Source organism: Mytilus galloprovincialis, chromosome 10 (assembly GCF_965363235.1).
Source record: "Mytilus galloprovincialis chromosome 10, xbMytGall1.hap1.1, whole genome shotgun sequence".
Lineage (NCBI taxonomy): Eukaryota > Metazoa > Mollusca > Bivalvia > Mytilida > Mytilidae > Mytilus > Mytilus galloprovincialis.
The window spans coordinates 18,879,839-18,902,510 of record NC_134847.1 but is presented as its reverse complement, the minus strand read 5'-3'; the positions used below and the strand labels follow the sequence as shown (position 1 = coordinate 18,902,510).

The 22,672-nt window shown below is 31.5% G+C and overlaps 1 protein-coding gene across 1 annotated transcript in view; it reads left to right on the top strand.

The window, feature by feature from the left end:
* LOC143049971 (uncharacterized) overlaps positions 1-17,757 on the top strand; it is a 36,119-nt gene extending 18,362 nt beyond the window's left edge. Inside the window, exons 2-3 of the mRNA XM_076223751.1 lie at positions 14,374-14,534; positions 15,824-17,757. Coding sequence (XP_076079866.1) covers positions 14,374-14,534; positions 15,824-15,883 — 221 coding nt within the window. The 3' untranslated portion in view covers positions 15,884-17,757. The remainder of the gene's footprint in view (positions 1-14,373; positions 14,535-15,823) is intronic.
* Positions 17,758-22,672: the final 4,915 nt, after the last annotated feature.

Sequence of the window (22,672 nt, the reverse complement as noted above, 5' to 3'; positions counted from 1 at the left end):
CCGGAAACCTTTCTAATCCAAACTTGTTCTGAAGACCAATCATATCACATTTTATGCATTGTGAACCTGATGAAACTGAATACCTGCCAAAAACGAACAAAATCTCAAGTCCTGAAAGTATTCGGTTTAGTCAGGCTTTACTGTAGTAGAATATACGAGGGTCTAGATTGGAGGTCATTTATTCTTTGATTTTTTTAACATTGTTTTCTTCTATTTTTTTTAATGTTTTTTCCCCGTTATTCTTTATTCTATATATTTTATTCTTTATTTTTCGCATTGTTTGCTCTTTATTCTGTACCTTTTACTTATTATCTTTATTCTGTTAATCTCGTCCAGATCATATCACATATATTCAAAATTTATTGTTACCGTTTATGGAGGTATTACTTTCGATTATATGAGTATGTTATGAAATTCTTGCGATGACTGATTGAAATGCATTCTTTATGCAGTTTCAGATAACAAAATGCTTAATCTGATTATAAAAAAGAAGAAAATAGGAATAATCCTACATTTGCTAGACTGAGGTATTAGGGGAGGGGGAGTTCTCACAAAACATGTTTAACCCCACCGCATTTTTGTGCCTGTCCCAAATCTTGAGACTTTGACCTTTGTCTTATATGTTTTTTTTTAAATTTTAGTTCATTTATATGTTATAAATTTACAACCCGCAAAAAAAAACCCGCTATACGGAAATAGGTCAACGATTAACATAAATCTAGAACCTGTCATGTAATTCCTGGAGTATCAAAATAGGTTCGAGAAAAGTAGGAACATCTTTCTACGACTGCGGAGTACCTTCTCACTGTAAGATATATCAGTCATTGTCGGAAATTTCAAGTACTTCATCCTTCCAGTTGAAATGGCTTTTTGGAAAAGATAAAAAAAAAAAAAGTGTTGTGACAGTACTAAGCTCTCTGCATGTTAAAGAGCACCTGCAACACATATGTGAATCCACAGCTTCAATGTTGCAAGAGCCTTGTCAAACATGCTCATATTTTTTCTAGAACCAGTTCACATTGCCGTCTTTCAAATCAGTCACCAAACTTTTGAATACCGACTTATCTGGTTCGTTTTGAGCATATATTATGGTTTGCCAATTTAACGCTGAGCCTAGAAGAATGTATGAAAGAATGCATCAATAAATGCAAGACCTTCTACAAATATTACACGTGTAATTCTCAGAATTACGTGATACTGAGATATAATAAGTGTTACCTGAATTGTAATAGCACAATACATCGAAAATTTTAATCATGTTAGCGTATTAGCTACCACACAAGTATAAGAGGGGGACACTATCGAATATGTTATTCGGACTCTGATCCAATCCGTTTGTTTACTACATGTAGTTACCTATCTGCTTCTAGAGGAGAAACGCAGTTTTAAGTAATTTTGTTTTTCACAATTGGGGATCTGACTATCTGATATCCGGCACTCGAAGATAGCGCTGCACAAAGAGACTACCAATTCTTTGTTTCATATAGTCCTGGTTAATAGGAATAACACATATTTTGATTTACATGATTTATAACAAGAGTGGACTATAAACTACTTTTCTCTTCGTCGGTAGAGGTTTTATTTTCTACATAAGAAAATGCCTGTACCCAGTCACGAATATGACACTTGTTATCCATTCGTTTGATGTGCTTGAGCTTTTGATTTTGCCATTCAATTAGGGACTGGATTTTACTCGGAGTCCAGTATATTTGTGATTTTACTTTTTTATATGATTTTTATTTACCTAACTGAGAAGTGCAACTGTACAATTAGAAAAATGAAAAGATATTGTAGTTGATAAAACTGGATTCCCAGCTCCTACATTATATGGTGTGATGTCTACCGGCAATAAACTTTACAAACAAATTCCCAGAGTTTTCAATGTTATAATTGGTTGTGATTACATAATACAAATAATGTAATTGAGCAATCCGTTCTAGCTATTATTCACAATTTATATAGAATTTTATTTCGAATGATCACCCTACATAGTAGAAAGTCAATACTGCATTTCCTTTTAAAAATCATTAGTTACTTTGTCTTCATAAAGGATATACACGTTTTTCCATCCAGAAATGCATCTTTTGTTAGACATCACCTGATAAGAAATGGACGCCTTTCAATTTTTCCTTTAAATAGGAGACATTAAAACATGATGATATATCTACATGACGATGGGGTATGGTTACTATTTAGTTTCAAAAACAAAAACGTTTTTTAAAACGTGGTATTTGTTTTAGGAGACCTCCTTCAATTATCTCAGGTAGCATTAGTTTTATTATGCATGCCATTTTCACTTTAATTTTTTTTTCCAGCAAAGAATGCCAGTGCTTATTTTTAATAGACCTTTTTCGAATTACCGACTTTTGACTCCGGACTTTGTAATTGCATGAGATGGCCTGAGATCTAGACACGGTAGTATTTACACTCTGGTTTAGGTTGACCTCTTGTGTACCATACTTGCGTTTGTGTATCACAAGAGTTGGTTTCACAAGATTGATCTTAAGTCGTGAACAATTCATCATACATTTCAATTTTATTTCTGAATACTATAATGAGAGTACTTCAGTTAACTCTGTACATGTATGAAGGTTCTTAATTGTGAAGTGTTAGAAAGAGATGAATATTCAAAAAATGGGCATCATTATCTCTATGACCCAGGAAATACGACCGTGCCATCTGATAGGACACTACTCGGTAAAGTAAGAGGAACTTAAAGAAGTCAAACAAGCTAAATATCAGGGCAATTTAGGGAAAAATAACTGTTTAATGTTTAAAACTAAAGAAAAAACAACATGAACCCCACCAAAAAACTAGGGGTGATCTCAGGTGCTCCGGAAGGGTAAGCAAATCCTTCTCCCCATGTGGCACCCGTCGTGTTGCTTATGTGATAACAAATCCGGTAAATAGTCTAATTCGGTAGGTCACATTCATGAAAGAGAAGGGGATTGTAGGTACGACGTAAGGAAAATATCCGATATCATTTGTGAAACGGTTATTCCATAACGGTCAACCAACTCTTGACGGCGTCCGTAAAATTTACGAAGGGATGATTCCAATTTCACCATTTGGTACACTTGGTTTAATAACTTCCTTTTGAGCAGCAACCCTTTATCAAGAAAATCATGATAGTAAATGCAAGCACGGGAATATCGTGTCAATTGGGAGATATATACCCCGTATGCAGGTGCTGCTGGAATGTTGCTACTTAGAAATGGAAAGTTCACAATTTGAAAGCTGAAATCATCTCTTTTGTCGTACAGTTTTTTTTAACTGACCCTCATTGTCAATTTCTAGATGTAAGTCAAGATATGAGGCCGACTTAACTGTATCTGAAAAATATTGAAAAAAATCAAAAAACAAAAACAAATGTAGGTAACCTGGCTGACAACTATATAATCCGGAGTCAAAAGTATATAAAAATGTATGAAAATATTCTCTTTCATTGAATTGTTTCCAAGTGAGAACTATGAAGAAAACACAGGAGACATTCCATGTCAAATGAACAGTGTAATTGATTGTAATAAAATGTTGAAGAGATTTTAAATATAGTTAATTATACCAAATTTCTATGTTATGAAATAATTTTAGACTGTTTCATACTCAATTAGATTGCAGGTATTTTAGTAATTGTTGAGAACTATTTGAGAAAAAACTGATGAAGTTCATTGAAAAAGTGTAAAGTGGATATCAAAAGAAATAAAAACGCAGGACGATAAAAAACCTCTTTTTGTCATCTCGAAACAAATGTAGGCATACATTGTACATGCCTTCAAAATATTATTTTCACGACGAATGGACGATTGTAATTTTCATTGATGCAGAATGAACTAAAAATATATAAATTTTAACATGATTGAATAATTTTGTTCCAATATTTATGTTTTATTCACGTTACTGTAAACTTTTCAAAGTATCATAACTTAATATTTAACCCCATGAGGTATCCAATATATGATTACACAGACCATAGTCCGGTATATTTCAAATATTGAGGGAAAATTGTATAAATTTATACACTAAGAAAGTGCGATATCATATTTACAATATCTTCAAAGGAACTGCTATATATATTCATTTAGTAAGTAGTGATTTACTCAAAATTCACCCACCAAAATACTGTTAACTTTTTCATTGCATAAAGAAATAAAAGTTGAAATATTTTAAAAGTGAATCATACCGATAATGATACAAACAATAAATTTATCTACGTTTCCAGGCTTCTAGAATTCGAACAACTTGTAATACCAGTATATATTCCTAACCATATAGATCCATATAGGCCATCCAACGTACTTACACCTGTATGAGGCTCATATTGAACACGTGCTACCGTAAACCCATAGTATTAAATAAAAAAACACGTTCTTTCTTTTATTTAAACACATTGTATAAAACAGTGAACACGTGCTTTCGTAAACGCATAGTATAAAACAGTGAACACGTGCTTCATTAAACGCGTTTAGTATTAAACATGTGTTAAACATTAAGAAAGCCTATACAAATAACTATTGTATTAAAGTATATTTTCAAATCACAACAGACTGTTGGTATCATTTGAAGGCCCTGTTTGGTTGAACATTACCAATGCAATCACATTATTGTGAGGGTTTTACGATTCTTGATTGTTCAGAATTTCGCTTCGATAATAAAACAAACAGTATCTTGTACTTTTACATTTTATTTCATTAGTGACTGTAAACAATTACGAATTTTCATCACTATACGCGACATTCATTTTTCTTAATCTTATTATAAAAATAACATGTGTAATCATCTATATAACAGAAGTTTTAGTATAGTAAAAAGTGTGACTTGGATTGAGTGTTGTCTCATTGGCAGTCGTAGAACATCTTTTTTTTTATATATATTAAAGAATAAACGCAATATTGAATATAAGACTGCCATTTTCAGTGTTTGGTACAGGTTGACAGTCGTCACTAGGCACAACAGTTCAACATAGAACCATATCCGGAAACCAGAGAACTCTTTTTGTCAGAAAACACCGTCAAACATCAAAACATACTATCCACACTGATCTGTGTCCACACTTGTTTAGTATAGTAAATATGTAGAATATTCATTGACGCATTTAAATATTGTTATATGTTATGTAGCAAGAACAAGTACTATTTTCTCTTAATTCTTATTTCAAAAAGTATTTCCTCATTCCACTTAATTGTAATTCCCCCCATGTATAATTCTAACACAATACAGCCGGTAGCACTGAAAATGACATTTCATTAAATGCATATGCAACCATTAAATCAATTTGAAGATAAATGCATTCAACTAAAGTCAGGCAGCTCTAGAATTTTTTGTTTGAATATAATTCCTGGCATTTGTAGTGCACTTTGAAAAACTTAACCGTATCCTAAAGTTACAAATTAAAAAAATATTGAGTCGAGTTATTCGACTTTGCGGACATGAGGATAAACATGAGAGAGTTTCCATGTGGGTTGGGTTCTTTCCTCTCATTGTTTTCTGTACTTTCTAAAAAAAATTCCCGCTCAACAGTCATTCTCATGAAATATATAAAATCATACTTTAATTGTCTACTAAACGAGTTTAAGACAAAACAAACAGCTGGACTTAACTGTTTCCCTACTTGTTATGCATATAAGATATGTGATGCGAGTATCAATGAGACAATCCTCCATCCAAGTCATAATTTGTAAAAGTAAACCATTATAGGTCAAAGTAGGTCTTCAACACTGTGCACTGGATCACAGCCTAAATAGGATTCTACACATACCAATACAGATACAGACAGATAGCCGAGGAGCGCATATGTACTTGTTGTGTGAATTTTGAATCTACACATCGGTACTGTAAGTTAACATAAGGAAATCTGATGTAGTGAACGACTTCAAAAAGATCACGTGACAGTCTTTACACGCAGCAGTGTAGGAGTAAGTTAAGCTGTAAGTGCAGACAATTTTATTACATGTCATTAGATATCCTGAAGTGTATGCAAAATTGGCAATACAATGTCCAAAGAAAGATTATGTTAATGCCTATTTACACATGAAACACAATATTTCTTTTGATAGGAGATTATTTAATCTTATGAATAAATAAAGAATTTATTACTTTGCTTCGGGGGCGGATAATGATTTTTTGGAGGAATATTGGAATAATCAGGACGTAAGAATTCAGAATCAAAAAGCAGAAATATTATATGGTACCGCCGTATTCACAATATTAATTAATTTAGGAATTGGCTATGAATAAATCAAGACTATTACTTGATTTGCCTTTTTTGCTTGTGTAAATGAATAATAAAAAAGGTGTTTAAGTCACTGCTTTAATGCTCTGGTATTGGAAACGAATCCACGAAATAATTACTCACTGAAAAAAGAAATTCCTGTGAAATATTAAACTGAAGTATCATAGCTATTGTGCCAACAACACTAATACTACTACTCTTCAGGATGATGATAATGAAAAAAATATAATAATAAATAAAAAGATAACAATCTTGGAACAACGAAAACAAACGTTTTTTTTTGTAACAGTTAAGGTATTAAAAATGTTGTTTTCCACCAATGCAATTTGGGCATCATGGTATAGCTAAGAGCGTCAGAACTATCATTAAACACCAACCAAAACAACAGATTACCCAGCACGGACACTAAAGGGTTGCTGTAAGCTCTTACTTCAGAAGAAAACCCAACGAAAACAATAACTATTCCGAAATATTGGACCAAACTGTTATACCGGTCTTTCTGCATTTAGGAATAGACATATTTACTACTCCGAAACATTGCGCACCATTATCGGTATTTCTATATAATACAGATTAAATATACATGCAAACACTTATCATTGAGAAACATTTGGGTCTCTTCGACTTTAAAGTTGTGAATATTCCCTTGATATCTTCTACTTCTTTTATAATTAAGGGAGCTATGATTTGATTTTTGTGGACCAGGATAAAATTTGAAAAAGGCAGGATGAGACACTTTGCAAATTAAAAAAGTCATGATAAACTAATAAAAAAGGTAGGACCGAATCGAATGTAAATAAAAAAGAAATGACAGCAATTACAAAAAAAAAAAAAAAAAAGACAAAATATACAGAACAAAATTTTTCATCCTAGCTCCCTCCTCCTATGGAAATCAAATGGTATCTCCCTAACTCGTCTTCAGTACTTTTTTGCTATGATAATGAGTGGTGGTATTGTAATTCTCCTTCCTTTTTATTTATCTATTTTACAAAGCCCTATGAACAATACTATTACATGGAATCTCATAACGACATCAATATCTCACTTGATGATATTGGGTTTTAAAATTTCATTGAGATCTGCATATAAGGACGCTGTCAACTATGGTCCCGATATAATCACGTTACGTCACGTCACTTAACATGCAATATTTGAAGAATGCAATTTTAAATGATATCGTTTCAATTATAAGATAAGCAGACGACACCCCCGCACGTGACATTCGGTAAGGAAAATTAAACGCTTTAAATCATGGCATTTTTTTTTTTATTTTCATATTGATTAATTCATTTGATATATAACATTACTATCTATAATCAGACATTCTTCAGAGGAATATATATTTATATATAATTGATTAAAAAATTAAATTGGTAAATCGAAATTACGTTTGCAAGCCAAAGTTTACTTTTGTCTGGAATAATAAGATTAAAAGAGGACAACATCGACAAATTTGAATAATTCCAATTATACAAAGAATTGTTAGCATTCAATTTAACAAGCCGCCTACAATATTGGTTTGAAATTAATTTAAAATGCAAATCTGCTTATGATAACATCTGTTTAAGCGCTCTTTGTCATAGAACAATTTACCGTAAGATTTTACACTTTAAAATTGTTTTTGAACCTAAAAACTCGAAAGATATAAATTTGTCACTGATTTATGTAAGAAAAATGACCATGAGATTATTTATCTTTTTATTAACAAATACCAACATAAAAAAATATTAGGTCTTTTATACGTGCATATGCGTCAATATCTTCCATTTAGTTTGACAGGGAAATTTCTTTTGCTCCAGTTAAGTTTGAGGAGAACAAAAAAAAATTAATTTGGGAGCCCTCAAAACTGCCAAAAGAACTATAAACTCGCAAAAGAAACCTTCCACAATCAAAATAAAGTAAAAACATTTAAAAAGAAGATTCGGTTTGACTACCAATAAGACAACTCTCCACCAAACACCCGACATAGAGGTTAACAACTATAAGTCATTATACTGTCTTCAACAATAAACAAAAAGATAAATACCCATACCGCATTGTAAGCTAAAAAAAAGGTAATACACTTTTACCTAAATTTATAAAAATTACAAGTTTTTATCATTTTTATTACGGAAGCCGATAAGGGCGAATGGCCCTTATCGACTTCTGTACTGTATGGTACCTGATAGATACAAAACTAACTTCTATAAAATATTAGATTTAGAACTACGAAAGATGAACAACTTTCGATAGACTACGCCAATGTCTTGTTTGAAAATATGAATTCATGAATGATGGAAAGAATGCATTCATGGCAGATTTTTTAAATACATTTTCTCTGTGTATTTAGCTGAAGCCTTTCGAAGAAAGAAAAACTATAATAAGTCCACCAAAATGTTTTTATATGCTAAATTAGGGAACTCGTCATAGAAGTGTATGTGTTGATGCTTGTTTCTTATATGTGTGAGCTAAGAAATTTAAAGTCGTTTGTAGATTTCAACGTAACTTATCTATAGTGCTTGATATATTGCACACACAGCGCTTGTATGTCACCTATTTGTTATCCTTATTATGTTAGGTTGCTTACTAAACTACGTTTTACTAACCGAACTCCTTCGTCATAATTATACACATTGTGTTCATGTTGCTTAATGGGAAACTACTTGAAAACTGAAAAATGTATTTATCATGGTCGACCATTTATGTTTTATTATTTTTTTTTCTCTCTACAAACTTCCGGTGTAGACTGCAGATGAACTATTTGAGTATAGTTAAAATAATTATAGGTGGCACGGTAGTATTTCCTGGTCCATAAGGGATAATGATAGCCTTTTTAGAATTTTAACCACTTTCTAACACTGCAAAAATTTCTACATTCATAGTTAACTGAAGTACTTTCATTTTACTATTCAGAAATGAATTTGAATATGTATCATGACAGTTACTTTTTTTTTGCTATTTTTAAAAACCTAAGGCCACTAGTACTTTTAGGTCTTTTATGGTGTAGTGAATACAAAATTAAAAAAATTTCTCAAAAATTCAATTCTGTATGTAAAATTATTTCATTTTTTTCTACACCTGATTCATCCCTCAGTTTTGGAAAGTATGCTCAGTTGATACTGTATTTTTTGTTCAATCACACTGTTTAGATACATTTACCTAAGTAGGGTACACAAAAGAGCAACCTAAATTTTGGAATGCAAATACTACCGTGCCACCTATACTGCACTCGTTCTATTTGTGCAGTCAGAATGCATTGACCGTATATTTCTATGTCAAATACAGTCACTGACATGATATCACTTTCCCATGAATATTTAAATAGAAATTTCCGAAATTATAATTAATTATTTTGTTAAAAAACAGATTTAACTTGTTCATATTTTGGTCTGCAAACTATAAATTATTATGTATTATGCTTATTGTTGATATTTTAGTTCATTCTTAAACAAATTCGTTCCCCATCGATTGCGAATTTCAACAGGTAATGTACATTTCATCGTGTTGTATATTTCTCGGCCTGCATGATATGAGACCTTTTTATAAAAGAGGGCCCTCATGGGGTTTTTGATTATGTGATTACTTGGCCGTTTTTTTAATGATTATTTGATTATTAAGCCAAATATTTCATGATTATTTGATTACCTAGGACTGTATTTTTAGTTTATGATTATTTGATTACTAAAGATAAGCAAATATGTAATGATTATGTGATTATATTGGCAAAAAAATGGTGATTATGTGATTACTAGGACCCCCCCATGAGGGGCCTCATAAAAGGGGGAAATTCCCAATATTAAATCAAAATGATAACATTAACACATTAAACAACAATCGAAAATGTTTTTTTTTTAGATTGCAGTATAAAGACAATAATAGTGCATTGACTTGACATATCAACGATATAAGGATTCGGCCCGAAACGGGGAAATAGCTCGACAGAGCCTCGCATTTCCCCGTTTCTAAGCCTCACCCTTATATCGTTGATAATAGTGACGCAACGTTAGATATTGCTACTACCACGAAAAAATAGCGTTAAGTAAATATTTGACGGGAAAATTTTCATAAAAATGCTGAAATAAATATTTCAAATTATACACGGAAATAAAGATTGATTCTTAAATTTTTACAGTATGATAGAGAAAGAATAAAAATATAATATTCATAGCCTTAGGAAGACACAGATTACCCGAAAAACGTTTACTTAGCGTTGTCCCATGTAACAAACTCGAAACATAAAACTCGAACAATTCGCGAAATCTTCATGCAACTCTTCGAAAGTTTACATGAACATTCTATTACGTGATCTATTTCAGTATTGGTTAACATGGCTGTCTCCATTTAAAATTTGCATACATATTTTCAAAAGAATATGATGTACGGAAATGTCCCATCGGAAATTTAATTTGGAAACTTGAAACATTTCAGTTCAAAAATAAAATTTTGACAGATAATTCATTAAATTGATCGTTTTGTACTAAGTGTTAGCTCTCAAAATTCGAATTGAAAAATAAATTGAGCTACTTTTGCAATTCAAAACAATAGATTTGCAAGGTCTTGCGGAAATGTCCGAGTTTAACTTTCATGCCTTCACAAAACTTTTACGGCAAAAAAAAAAAAAAAACCCACAGATTGATTTCGTGAAGATTATTTTTCGGCTTTGATAACTATACCAATAAAAAGTACTTTTAAAGTTGAAGTTGGTACACCAAACATCATTAATATTACAGGGTTATCTATGAAAAATACGAATTAATGAAAATGTCTTGCAAGATTGTCCGTTATCATAATTTGACGTCGCCAAAAGCGTAATATGCTAGAGACGGCATGAACTGCATTCGCGTGTTCCTTCCTCCCCTAAATATAAATGTCCTGCTTTCAACAAAACGAAATGACGCACACATTACAAAAATACACATCTATAAGACGATCAAAAAGTAAGAAAACTTTAGTATCATAAGTATAAGCTATTGTATGTCACTGCTTGAATAAAATCATACTCGGGTTGAGTATATAATGCAGCAATACTCCTCCAAAACACATAATTACTATCAGTAAAATTGAATATCCTATGTTAATTATAAAATCATATTGGATTGGATTCTTACGGCATTTATACTTGTGTGTTATACTTTGCATTTACCCAAAAAGGAAAGCAGGAAGAATTAGATAAAGCGCGTTTCCAATTTAAGGTGGCACCTAACACTACAGGGAGATAACTCTGTAAAGTCAGCTAAACGTTTTAACTACGTTGTGTTGTAAAGGGAATATTAAGCTTCTCGGTGATCAAAATTGGTGTTTGTCAAACTGCTATATAACCAGTGTAATTTTTCTGATAAAATGGTTGGTTCAAAACTTTTGAAATTTTTACATTTTTGTTAAAGAGTCAAAGTAAATATTTTGTCAAAATTTTATCAAAATTAAACGAGCCAAATTAATTTTATTAATAGTGTTGGGTACCACCTTAACGTCATTTTTCTGTTATACTAAATGGTAGCAATATCTGACGTTGCGTCAAGTCAAGTCAATGCACTATTATTGTCTATCTATCCACTGAATACGTATTTTGTCCAATTATTTAAAGTTTTTTGGAACCCGGAAATTTGCAGTTTTATGGCAACAATGTATTAGTGTTACTTCCTTTTAACTGTATCGATATGCACCACAAGACCAAAGAATATTAGATAAATTAGTCGCTATATATGTGGAAGTTTGTAACGACCTTAACTGGCCATACAGCCCCTGCACATTCAGTCATTTTAGTCGCTTGCCAATTTTCGGTACTAAATAAATCAGTCTATTTAAGTCGCTGGACAAGACCGATATTTTTATAGTACCGAAGATTGGCAAGTAGAAAATCATACCAAATTCCTGTGTAACTTCGTTCCTGGCATTAACTATCGACCTTACTCTAAATATGTCTCTGGGACAAGATAAACATGTCAAAGCGTTAAATTTAAAGTGCATGATAATATTGATACAATTATTTCCACGATTAATCGATTTCATGGAAATAAGTTAGACGTGCTAGATGACTAAAGTAAAAATAAACCCAATCAACTGTTTTAAGTTTCAAACCAGTCCAATTTGAAAGAATATGAAGTTAGTTTTAGTAGGTGTATTGAAAAGGGTCGCTTTTTCAACTTCCGGTATATTATCGTCGCCATAGCTAATGATGTTGCAATTATCATTTCATGTTTCCATTGAGTTATTGTAGTTTTTGTTGGAACAAAGCAAGTTTGTAACATTGTGAAGAGACCATTATGAAGAAAAGGTCATTTAAAATACAATTATCTTTTCATGTGTGATGCATGACTGAGCACACACTGACGTTACAGGAAGATGATGATGGCGCATTACTTAACCATTCATCACGGTTCACTGAACATTCGATTGATTGTTTCAAAATGAAATATTAATAGGAATATATAGATTGTGGTCATTTTAGGTAATACTTGATTTTATGTCGACAAATAAAACAAGCTAAGCTAACAAAAGATCAGATAGAAGAAATTGAATTATTTGTAAATATAAGTGTCGAACTCGTTGAAAGTTTAACTCCTTAGCAGCTATTCTATCGTTTTCGGTTTAAGTTTTATGTTTTAGTTAATGATCTTAAGTGTGACATTACAATAAATACGCCCGTGAAGCAAAAACAAGCACCATCCTCTCTGAGGGTCGCGAATTATGTAGGAATGTGAAAAGAAAATTAATCATACAATAATAATAAAACCAAACTTATGCATGCAATTTTAGTATCATTTGTTATTATATGTATTATCTACTCAGACGTACATGTAGGAGCTCACTTTTAGACATATCCGAGCGTACTTTTTTACTCTCCCCATAAAATAAAAATGTTTTTGGTAAAAGTGACATGTTGATTTCGTCATCAGCTAAAGCAGCTTTGTGTCGAGGATTACATAAATATATTGCCGACATTATATAAACATTTGTGTTATCGAGTTGTTCTCACTTCTAGGTGCACGCTGTAGAACCATACCTTTTAGATTAAGAAATAATGCTATTCCATGATCAGGATTACGCATGCAATGTGTTTTTTCCGGAGGGAGTGGTTTTGAACAGCAAACACGAATCGTGGTCAAATATGTCAACTACGAATCGTAATCATTGTATATATGTATAGGTTACAAGAGCGCAATTATTTGTTTACATTTTACCGGCAAGTTTTTACCCCAAGATGGTACTCAGAATAGAATCCTATACGGCTTGTAATTGGTGGATGCAAGATTGGAATTACATTTAATCGAAAGCTTATCCAATTAGGTTTAAAATTTGCCGAAAATAATATTCACATTTTACGAAGTATAGAACATATCTTCCATTTCTGCACGTCGGAGCCATTAAAAATATGCCTTTTTCATTAAGCGAAAAAAGGAGACGATCTTTTTCAACTGCATTTCAAGTCAATTTGAGCCGCATGACCCTATATTTTTTTTTGGTTGTAATGCAACACTGGCATTTCTAGTAACAGGAACTGCTACCCGTTTTCCCTAGTTTGTGTAGTCTTCGAGAAAAAAAATACGGAACTCTAGTGGTACCCTATGGAAAATGAATTACGAATAATTGCGCTCTTGTAACCTATTAGTAACATCATGTGCATCATGTAAGAGTTTAAAGTTTTTTAATGTTAATGAAATATGCCAATTTGATAAAATTAGTTTTTCTGCAGTAGTCAATATACGCATGTGCAAACACATTTTATTGGATTTCGAGCATGGGTTTGTTTACAAAGATAAAGAAGCAAGTCATATTATAATGATAGACTAACACGTACATTATTTATAACATATGCATACCTTATAATGATTTACCAGTCTGCACCGAAAAATAGTCATCTTTAAACAATGCATTCACTAATTATTGAAGCCATACATTTACTACTGGTTTAAAAATCAGGTAGATTAAAATAAGCAATTGCAAAAATGGGTTACTTGTTACAGAACGTACCCAAGTCAGATGGCTGTTTCTTGGTTGTTCCGTTGGTTTTTGTAATCGAACGTTTTGTTTTGTAAGCTTAACGGACTTCCCCCTATTTCAATTTATCTTACACTATTTGTTATTTTTTTATAAAGGTGTGTATGGAAACAATTTTTTTAATAGCTTATTTAAAAATGAATTTTAATTTCCAACATTTTTTTCAGAATGTAACAAGTATGAAGGTTCAGAAGATTTAATTGCATGTCCAACACCAGATGCCTATCAAACATTTTATTGCATAGAAGACCGCCATCTCTGTGATCAACAACTTAATTGCCCCAATGGGGAAGATGAAAATTTAATTGGCTGTATGTTTTTTAAATGGGTATGTACATTTATAAAAATTGTTTCTTTTGTTCGATTAATGTTGAATGTCAATCTTAACAAACTATTTTATTTGACCATGAAAATTCTTGAAGAAAACAAAAATTTCACTACAAATACTGATTTCATAAATGTGTTTTCGTCATGTTTGTCTTTATATATATATAAGAAAAAGAAGATGTGGTATGATTGCCAATGAGACAACTCTCCACAACAGACCAACATGACACAGAAATTAACAACTAATAGGTCAGTTTGACATACTTAACGGTTCAAGATATTCAACTGACATAGAAACCGCAACTGATTGCCACTTTAGAATACTGAATCAAAATAGATCAATCCAGTCTTGAAAAAGAATTTATTTTAATTCCACTACTAGTATGGCCGGAAGGACAATCACAAAACGCAATACATCTAGAAAAATATTCAGCATGAAAAAAATAACTGTACAAAAAATGAGAAATATCTGTGAAACTACATGTACGAAAATCAAATGTTAACTCTTGAAGTATTTGTTCGGATGAAGCGTATTTATTTAAAAGGTATCTAGGTATCATATGAATTTTTAACCTTTCAAATAGTAACATCATTCAGTCATCGAAGTACGATGAGAATGGTAATGTGGACAGTAAATGGAAACTTGACTTATTTGTGTATTTATTTAACATTAGTTTATATACAAATGTATATGCTTTCCGAGTGAACCTTAATGTATAAACGAGCATGCAATCTATCTCACTTTTCCATGTGCATGGCGTTAGTAGACTTAAATAAAGAGACATGAGCTTTTGCCAATCACTAAAACGCTTGTGTAAACCATTTCCATGAATATATTCTGATATTCTAAGTACCACATATTATCCCCGTTCTATTTGACTTAAATGCTCAAAAATCATTGACGAAACGGACTATTACAACGCTAACACATTACAGATAAAAGAATAAACCCCCTTTACTTAGATCTACTCAACACATCAATGATAGGAAGAATAACATTACTTTAAGTAGTTCTACTTTAAAACACATCACCTGATAAAAAAGGAACTTCCCTTTTGTCTAGGACTAATCAGCACATCACAGATAAAAATAGTAATATACCTTTGCCATAACCCCTTATACATAAGAAATAAATACTAACAGAACTATTTCAATACATGCACACTTGATCTTTTGCATTGTCATTGAAATTAGAGTTGTAAATATATTTACATAGATGAACATATATCGGTTATTCATTTATGTATTTTTTCCCTTTTAGAAATAACATTGTATTTGTTAATTTTGTAGGCAAATTCGTTCTTTAGGAAGATAGAGGAAGCTTTAATAAATAAAGATAGAAGATTATGACAGCGATAATTTGCCACTGACTTGAATACACACAATGTATGAACACATTCTTATGGCAGACCAAAATTGTATGACCTGATTTCAGAAACTTTTCGATGATTTATATGTGTGATAAATTGAAACTGGAAAATAATAACAAAATAAGTCGATAGATAAAAAAAATATATGCTTCTCAACAAATATGGAAAACTATGAGCATAGCCATATATATTAATTAATTCGGACACTTGTATGTCTGTTAAAACATTCTTAATGTTTCAAATATTGTTTTTCTTGTTTTAGTATTTAGAATTACATCTTAATCAAAAATGATAAACAATGTTTCTTTGAATGTAAGGACACGATCTTAGTATTGAATCAACTGTACAATTTAGAATTACATCTTAATCAAAAATGATAAACAATGTTTCTTTGAATGTAAGGACACGATCTTAGTATTGAATCAACTGTACAATTTCTGTTGAAAGGAGATGGAGATGACGAGTAACTATTTTTTGTTCTGTAAATGTACTTTTTTGAAAGAAATGTCTAATTGTCTTTTTATTGTGATTTAAAGGTAGACCATCCTATAAGGAGAATTTCAAAAATTAAACAACTCATCATAGATACCAGGCTTTAAATTAGACCAATTTTTAAAAATCTGAACATATGATACTGTTTCGGACTAACAGCGGATTGATTCAATGCGGAAATAAGCTCAAACTAAAGTAAAACGAAACTTATAAACTTGATAAGAAAACGAGTTAAAAATACCCGATGCACGTGTTATTTGGTTGTAGTAAAAGACACATGGTACAAAGAGCTATAACACATCCAATCAGCCAGTCAATAACTCAAATAGAAGGCAATATAAAAAAAAAATTGTGAATATAAACATGTCTTAGTTGCCTTTCCGAAACTATAGGCTCTTAACCTATTTTTGTTCGTTTGTTTTGGTCACACATTGTTTTCAATAAAAGCAAGTTTCATGCATGAGACTGTTATACAAGTAAGAGGTTTAGCAAGCTTTCAAACCAGATTCAATCCACCATTTTTAAATAACAAAATGCTTGCATCAAGTCAGAAATATGACAGTTATTGTCCATTCGTTTGATGTGTTTGAGGTTTTAATTCTGCCATTTGAAATAGGACTTTCAGTTTTGAATTTTTATAAGAGTTCGGTATTTTTGTTTTTTTTACTTTTAACACCGTCTCAGTTATTTATTTTATTTAATTTCTTCTATTGTATTTTCGATTATAGTTAAAGTTAAATTATTGGTTTTTATTTTGCTAATGTTTGTTTAATGAGTATTGGCATAACCTTGTAAAGTTTAATAATTTATTACCAACAGAGACATGTGTTAAAGAAGATTGTTACCCTCTTATTAACAAACAACAAATTATTAACATTTACAGTTTTATCAATTCGTTTAATGTGTTTAATGTGTTTAAGCTTTTGCCATTTGATTAGGAACTTTCTGTTATGAGTTTCCCTCGCAGTTCAGTAGTTTTATTATTTTAATTTTCATATGAAGTGTGATCAAATACCTCACAGTCTTGTGACAATACAAGCTTTTTGGAACAGCCACGATATCATATCTTTTAGATGTTTGTTAAAGAACTTAAAATACACCATTGTTCTTTTACACATAACCCTTTGACAGCTTATTGCTGTAGAAACATTTCCTACTGTTTGCTGGTAAACCATATTTTGATGGTATATGGCATTGGATGGTATATATCAGGTTACATTATCGTCCATGTCGACATCGCTGTCACACGTTTATTGATATATACATTTATGTGTGTTATTAAATTAATAATGGATTTGCTGTTATTGTAAAGTTTGCGATACATTGTTAAACCTTTTATAGCAATGAAAATCTTGCTTGTTTTGTTAATTGTTGTTTTTACTTGTATCATAACATTTAATTTTTTGTATAATGTGGATCCATTTATTTTCTGGGGAAGCAATCTTCGTTGATTAAGTAAAACTTGTATTTTCGAGGATATTTACATTCGATCTTTTGGCAAAGTCTGCATACATTCTTTTGGCTCAGGATTTTGGACAGGCACACACAGAAAGTGACGGGGACAACCATGTGTCCGTGTTCACTCTAGGAAGTCTAACATTACAAGGGCGTTCAGCTAGTAGTTTCAACTTAAAACTCAATTGGAAAGGGGTCTAAGGTCCTTTCTAAAAATTTCATTTATGAATAAACAAATAAAGAACGATTTGAGGGGCATTAAAGAGAACCAAAGAAAAAAAATCAACAACAAGACTGGAATGAGACCAAAAATATCTTGAAATCCGCCTCGCTCTAGATGCAATGAACACTATTTTATTGATTTTTTAGCAATACAAATATAATAAAGCCAAATATATTTCAGCTCATGTAATGCTATCCTGTTCATTACCATGCGCGTCTGGTAGCGAATCAACTAGAAAATGATAACTAGTAATAAGATGACAACAATGATATCTCATGGTATAATCAATGCCACGAACCCCTCAAAACTAAAAAAAAATATTCCAAATTTACTGAACATATCAGTAGCAAGTCTATTACCTAACAAATTGTCCGCTGCACAAAAGCATTTCAGACGAAGGTTTTATTAACACCAGTAAACTATTAAAGTGTATACCATTTTGATACAAAAACAGAAAATGTTGTATAATTGTGTCCATTTAAACACCAGAAAACCAATAAAAAATAGATAACGCGAGAGAAATATCTGTAGTCTGAATCATCGGATGGCTATTAATTAGATTGAAACCAGGTGTACTGATAGGATAAACATCTTTTGGCATGAGTGTGTAACTCCACTCAAGTAATATCTGTGGTCTCGTGTCAAAATCAGTCATGTCCGACTTTTGATAGTAAACAGTAAGTACGTGGGTTCATCGATTGAAGAAGAATGTAGTGACACTATAAACAAATTCGTAAATTTGAATTTGAAAATCATGAATCTTATTGTTTTTATCTGTTTTAAATCACAAACACATAAATATGCTGCATGTTGTGTCTTATCAGACAAGTGCTATCAGCTTAAGTTCTTCGCAATTTAGATTGGGGAAAAGGCTATCGGCAACCATTGGTTCAGCGGCAAAATTCAATATATTGACGCAATTATGGTAATGGCATGAAACTTCGCACAACGTTAGTTATGATGCTTATAAACAACTTTGGATATAGAACCATTTAAATTATTTCCAAAAAGGTCGTCAAATTCAAAGTTACCACTAATAGTCAATAGCCTATATCCTATCTATTGGTATGATTTATTTTTTAATCGTAAAAGCAGGAAACTTTGCACAGTGCTAGTTATGACGCGTACTTACAGTTTTGGTAAAGAGCCATATAAAAAAATAAAAATAATGGCCACCAAATTAAAAATGGCCAATAGTCAAGAGATAAAGTTCTATATTGTTGGTGTATTTCATCACTTAATTTAAAGAGCTTGAAACCTTGCACAGTGCTATTTATGACGCTAACAATCATTTTGGGATACGGAGCCAGGGTTTCCGCTGGCGGTCGCCATTTTCGCAATTTGCGAAAAAATAATAATTGTGGCGATAAAAATTCGTCATTTGCGAAAGAATTTGGCGAAAGAAATATATAGAACGATTTATTTTCCTCCATCTTGTTTATTTACTTTTATCGAGTTTCTCGGACTTTACCTATCAGACAATACTCGGAATTCACCTTGACATCATTAAGATTTGGACAGAAAATCAATAATCAGCTGATTGCATTTTATAGCTATCGACAACAAAGGACTAATTAATAAAGGTGTTGATTGAATTGTTTGACAAAATGATATGGTTAAATGGCTTCCGCTAAATGTCACATACATAATTTATTTACCACTTTGCGACGCACGTGTTTTGAAGCAAACTTTTGACGTCTCCTCTCTTTTTAAAGATAGTTTAGAAAAGAAACCTGTTGTTGTGACGAAAAATTTTCAAAAACAAGAAAAATCTCCGATTTAAAACTTTAATTATCCTTTGACTTTAATAAAGGTATTTGATTAGGGAGACTACTTTAAAGTTGTTTGAGTGACACGTGTGTTTCAAGCATAGTTTTACGTCTCAACTTTTTCATTTACGATGGTCAAGAAATGAAACCTGTCGTTATGAAGAAATCTATCCAAAAGGTTGGGAACAACCCCTTGAATGAGAGTAGCCCTTCAATGTTATGACTACACATGAAATGAGTGATCAAAATATCATGTGATAAAAGCTTTTGTTTTGTTGTAAAACCACTTCTTAGTACAAAAGGGCACATCAATATTTTTCTTTTAAAGAAACTTTCCCTATGAACTATACTGGTATTATATAATCAAAACCTGTCCATTAATTTTGTTGTATTCCAGGACTTATATCTTCTTTATTATTAAAAGTATAGTGGCCCCCTCATTTAGAAAAGTTGTTTAAAATACAATGAATATTTTTCCCTTTTATGTTAAAAACAAAATCTGTTGTTTTAAAGTAAATGTTTAGTGTTTATTCATTCAATGTAGACTCTAAAATAAGTTTGACAGAATAATTATAGACACAATTGGGCAAAAGCACCTTATTTATGGGGAAAAGGGGGTGGGGTGTAAGAAACAAAGGTAAATTTTAAACGAAAAATATAGTTATCTTACTTGGCGAAAAAAATAATAAAGTGGCGAAAAATATATTGTTTTGGCGAAAGAGGTGGCGAAAAAAATAATTGACCCAGGGGAAACCCTGTACGGAGCCATCTAAAAAAGTTAACTGACAGTCGCCAAATTTAAAATAGCCACCAATGGTTCAGAGGCTAAGTCAAATTTATTGGTATAATTGATCTTTTTATAGTAACAGCCAGAAACTTGGCACAGTGCTAGTTAATAAGTTAGGAAAATGGAGTCATTTTAACAAATTCCTAAATAACCAACACAATCAAAATGGCCACCAATAGTCATTTGCACAACTGACCACTTTATAATAAAAGCACGAAACGTTGCATGCTAATGAACATTTTCTGATATAAAGCTAACAATTAGAATCTACAAGAAGCGTCTGTACCCCAACCATTGCTGTCAGCATGATTAAGTTTGGACTTAATGTTCGGGATCGTTCATACCTGATCTACTGAAATACACATTAAACATTAAACATCAGCCACTGTACTAATGAGTATGTTTAAAACAGCAACCTGGTAAATAATGTCATAAAAAAAAACTCGATCAAAGATTCTGAAATAGGAAAAAAAAACATTTCATACAATGAAAATAACACTGTATTAACTTGGTATCTCCAACACGCTGTCCTGGACCAACATTCATCAGGAGCGCTTAAAACCCGAAACATGGACGTCAAGGATGTATTGATTCTTGAATGAATCTAGGATAGTATAATTAGTAAATGCTTCTTTTTTGATTGATAAAATACAAATATTTACTGATGTTCAGTGGTTGTCGTTTGTTGATGTAGTTTATCATGTCTATAGTGTTTCTATTCATATAAAGCAGACTTTATAAAAGAGCTTCTCAGGAAAATTGAAAATAAGCTATCATTATCCTTTAACTTCACGATCCTCTATATAGAAGATTTCCTCTCACTCAATAATTTAGAATAACATAACATTATATTGAAACTAGTTGAAATGGATCGGTTTACCCTTCTGGAGCAAAATTTACACAAATGTTTTGGTTGGTTTCGTGTTGCTTGCTGTTTCGTTTACTATGCAGTGTTTTCTTCGTCTATCGTTATTGCAATGGTGTAGTAAGTTTCTCTTTGACTTACTGTGCTTATCCAGTGACCTTTGGGGTATCACAATAGCAATGGCCAAAACAGTTTACCAAATTGCAGTTAGATTTCTTCTCCAACTAACTGATCAACTGGTAAAATGTTTTAGCAGATTGCTCAAGTGAAATGTTGTTAGTATGAAGTGAGTGCTGTAAAATCAAAAGTAATACTTACCATCCAGATCCAGTTAGTTGATATCTTTGTCATTTGTTTCAAACACAAAAATGACTTACTATAGTATGAGTCACTGAATAAGAAGGTCTAATTTTGACATGGAAACTTCTATTATAAATACATTTTATAAATAAATAGTTGAAAACATTGTTTTGTAAGTCTATGATTTATAACTCCGTTTTCAAACAACAAGTTAGTGCATAATTGTAATTTGGATTTTTTTTTCTTAAGCAATTACTTATCTGCTACCATTAAAGGGAAATAATTTACATTACTGAAAATCAGCACAATGTTGTCACAATTTTTGTCTGACAAATATCAACTTTCCTCATTTAATTTGTTTGTAACATTACTTTTATGATTATTAAACTTTTATCCTCTGTTTTGAAAAGAAACAATGAAATTCATTTTTAAGATGATTAAAATTTTGAAAAAAATTGCAGGCAAAATCAGAAGCCAGGTATCATTGATTAATTTATTAGTGTACAATAACTCAATAAAAATTATTTCCCTTTAATGCCAGCAGATCAGTAATTTGTATAGAAAATATTATACGAATCATAATTACACAATAACTTTGTCTTAGAAGACAAAGCTATAAAATATACATCTACAAAACAATGGTTTGAACTATTTATTTATAAAATCTATTTATGATAGAAGTTTTCATGTCAAAATTAGACCTTCTTATTCAGTGACTCATACTATAGTAAGTCATTTTTGTGTTTGAAACAAATGACAAAGATATCAACTAACTGGATCTGGATGGTAAGTATTACTTTTGATTTCACAGCACTCACTTCATACTAACAACATTTTACTTGAGCAATCTGCTAAAACATTTTACCAGTTGATCAGTT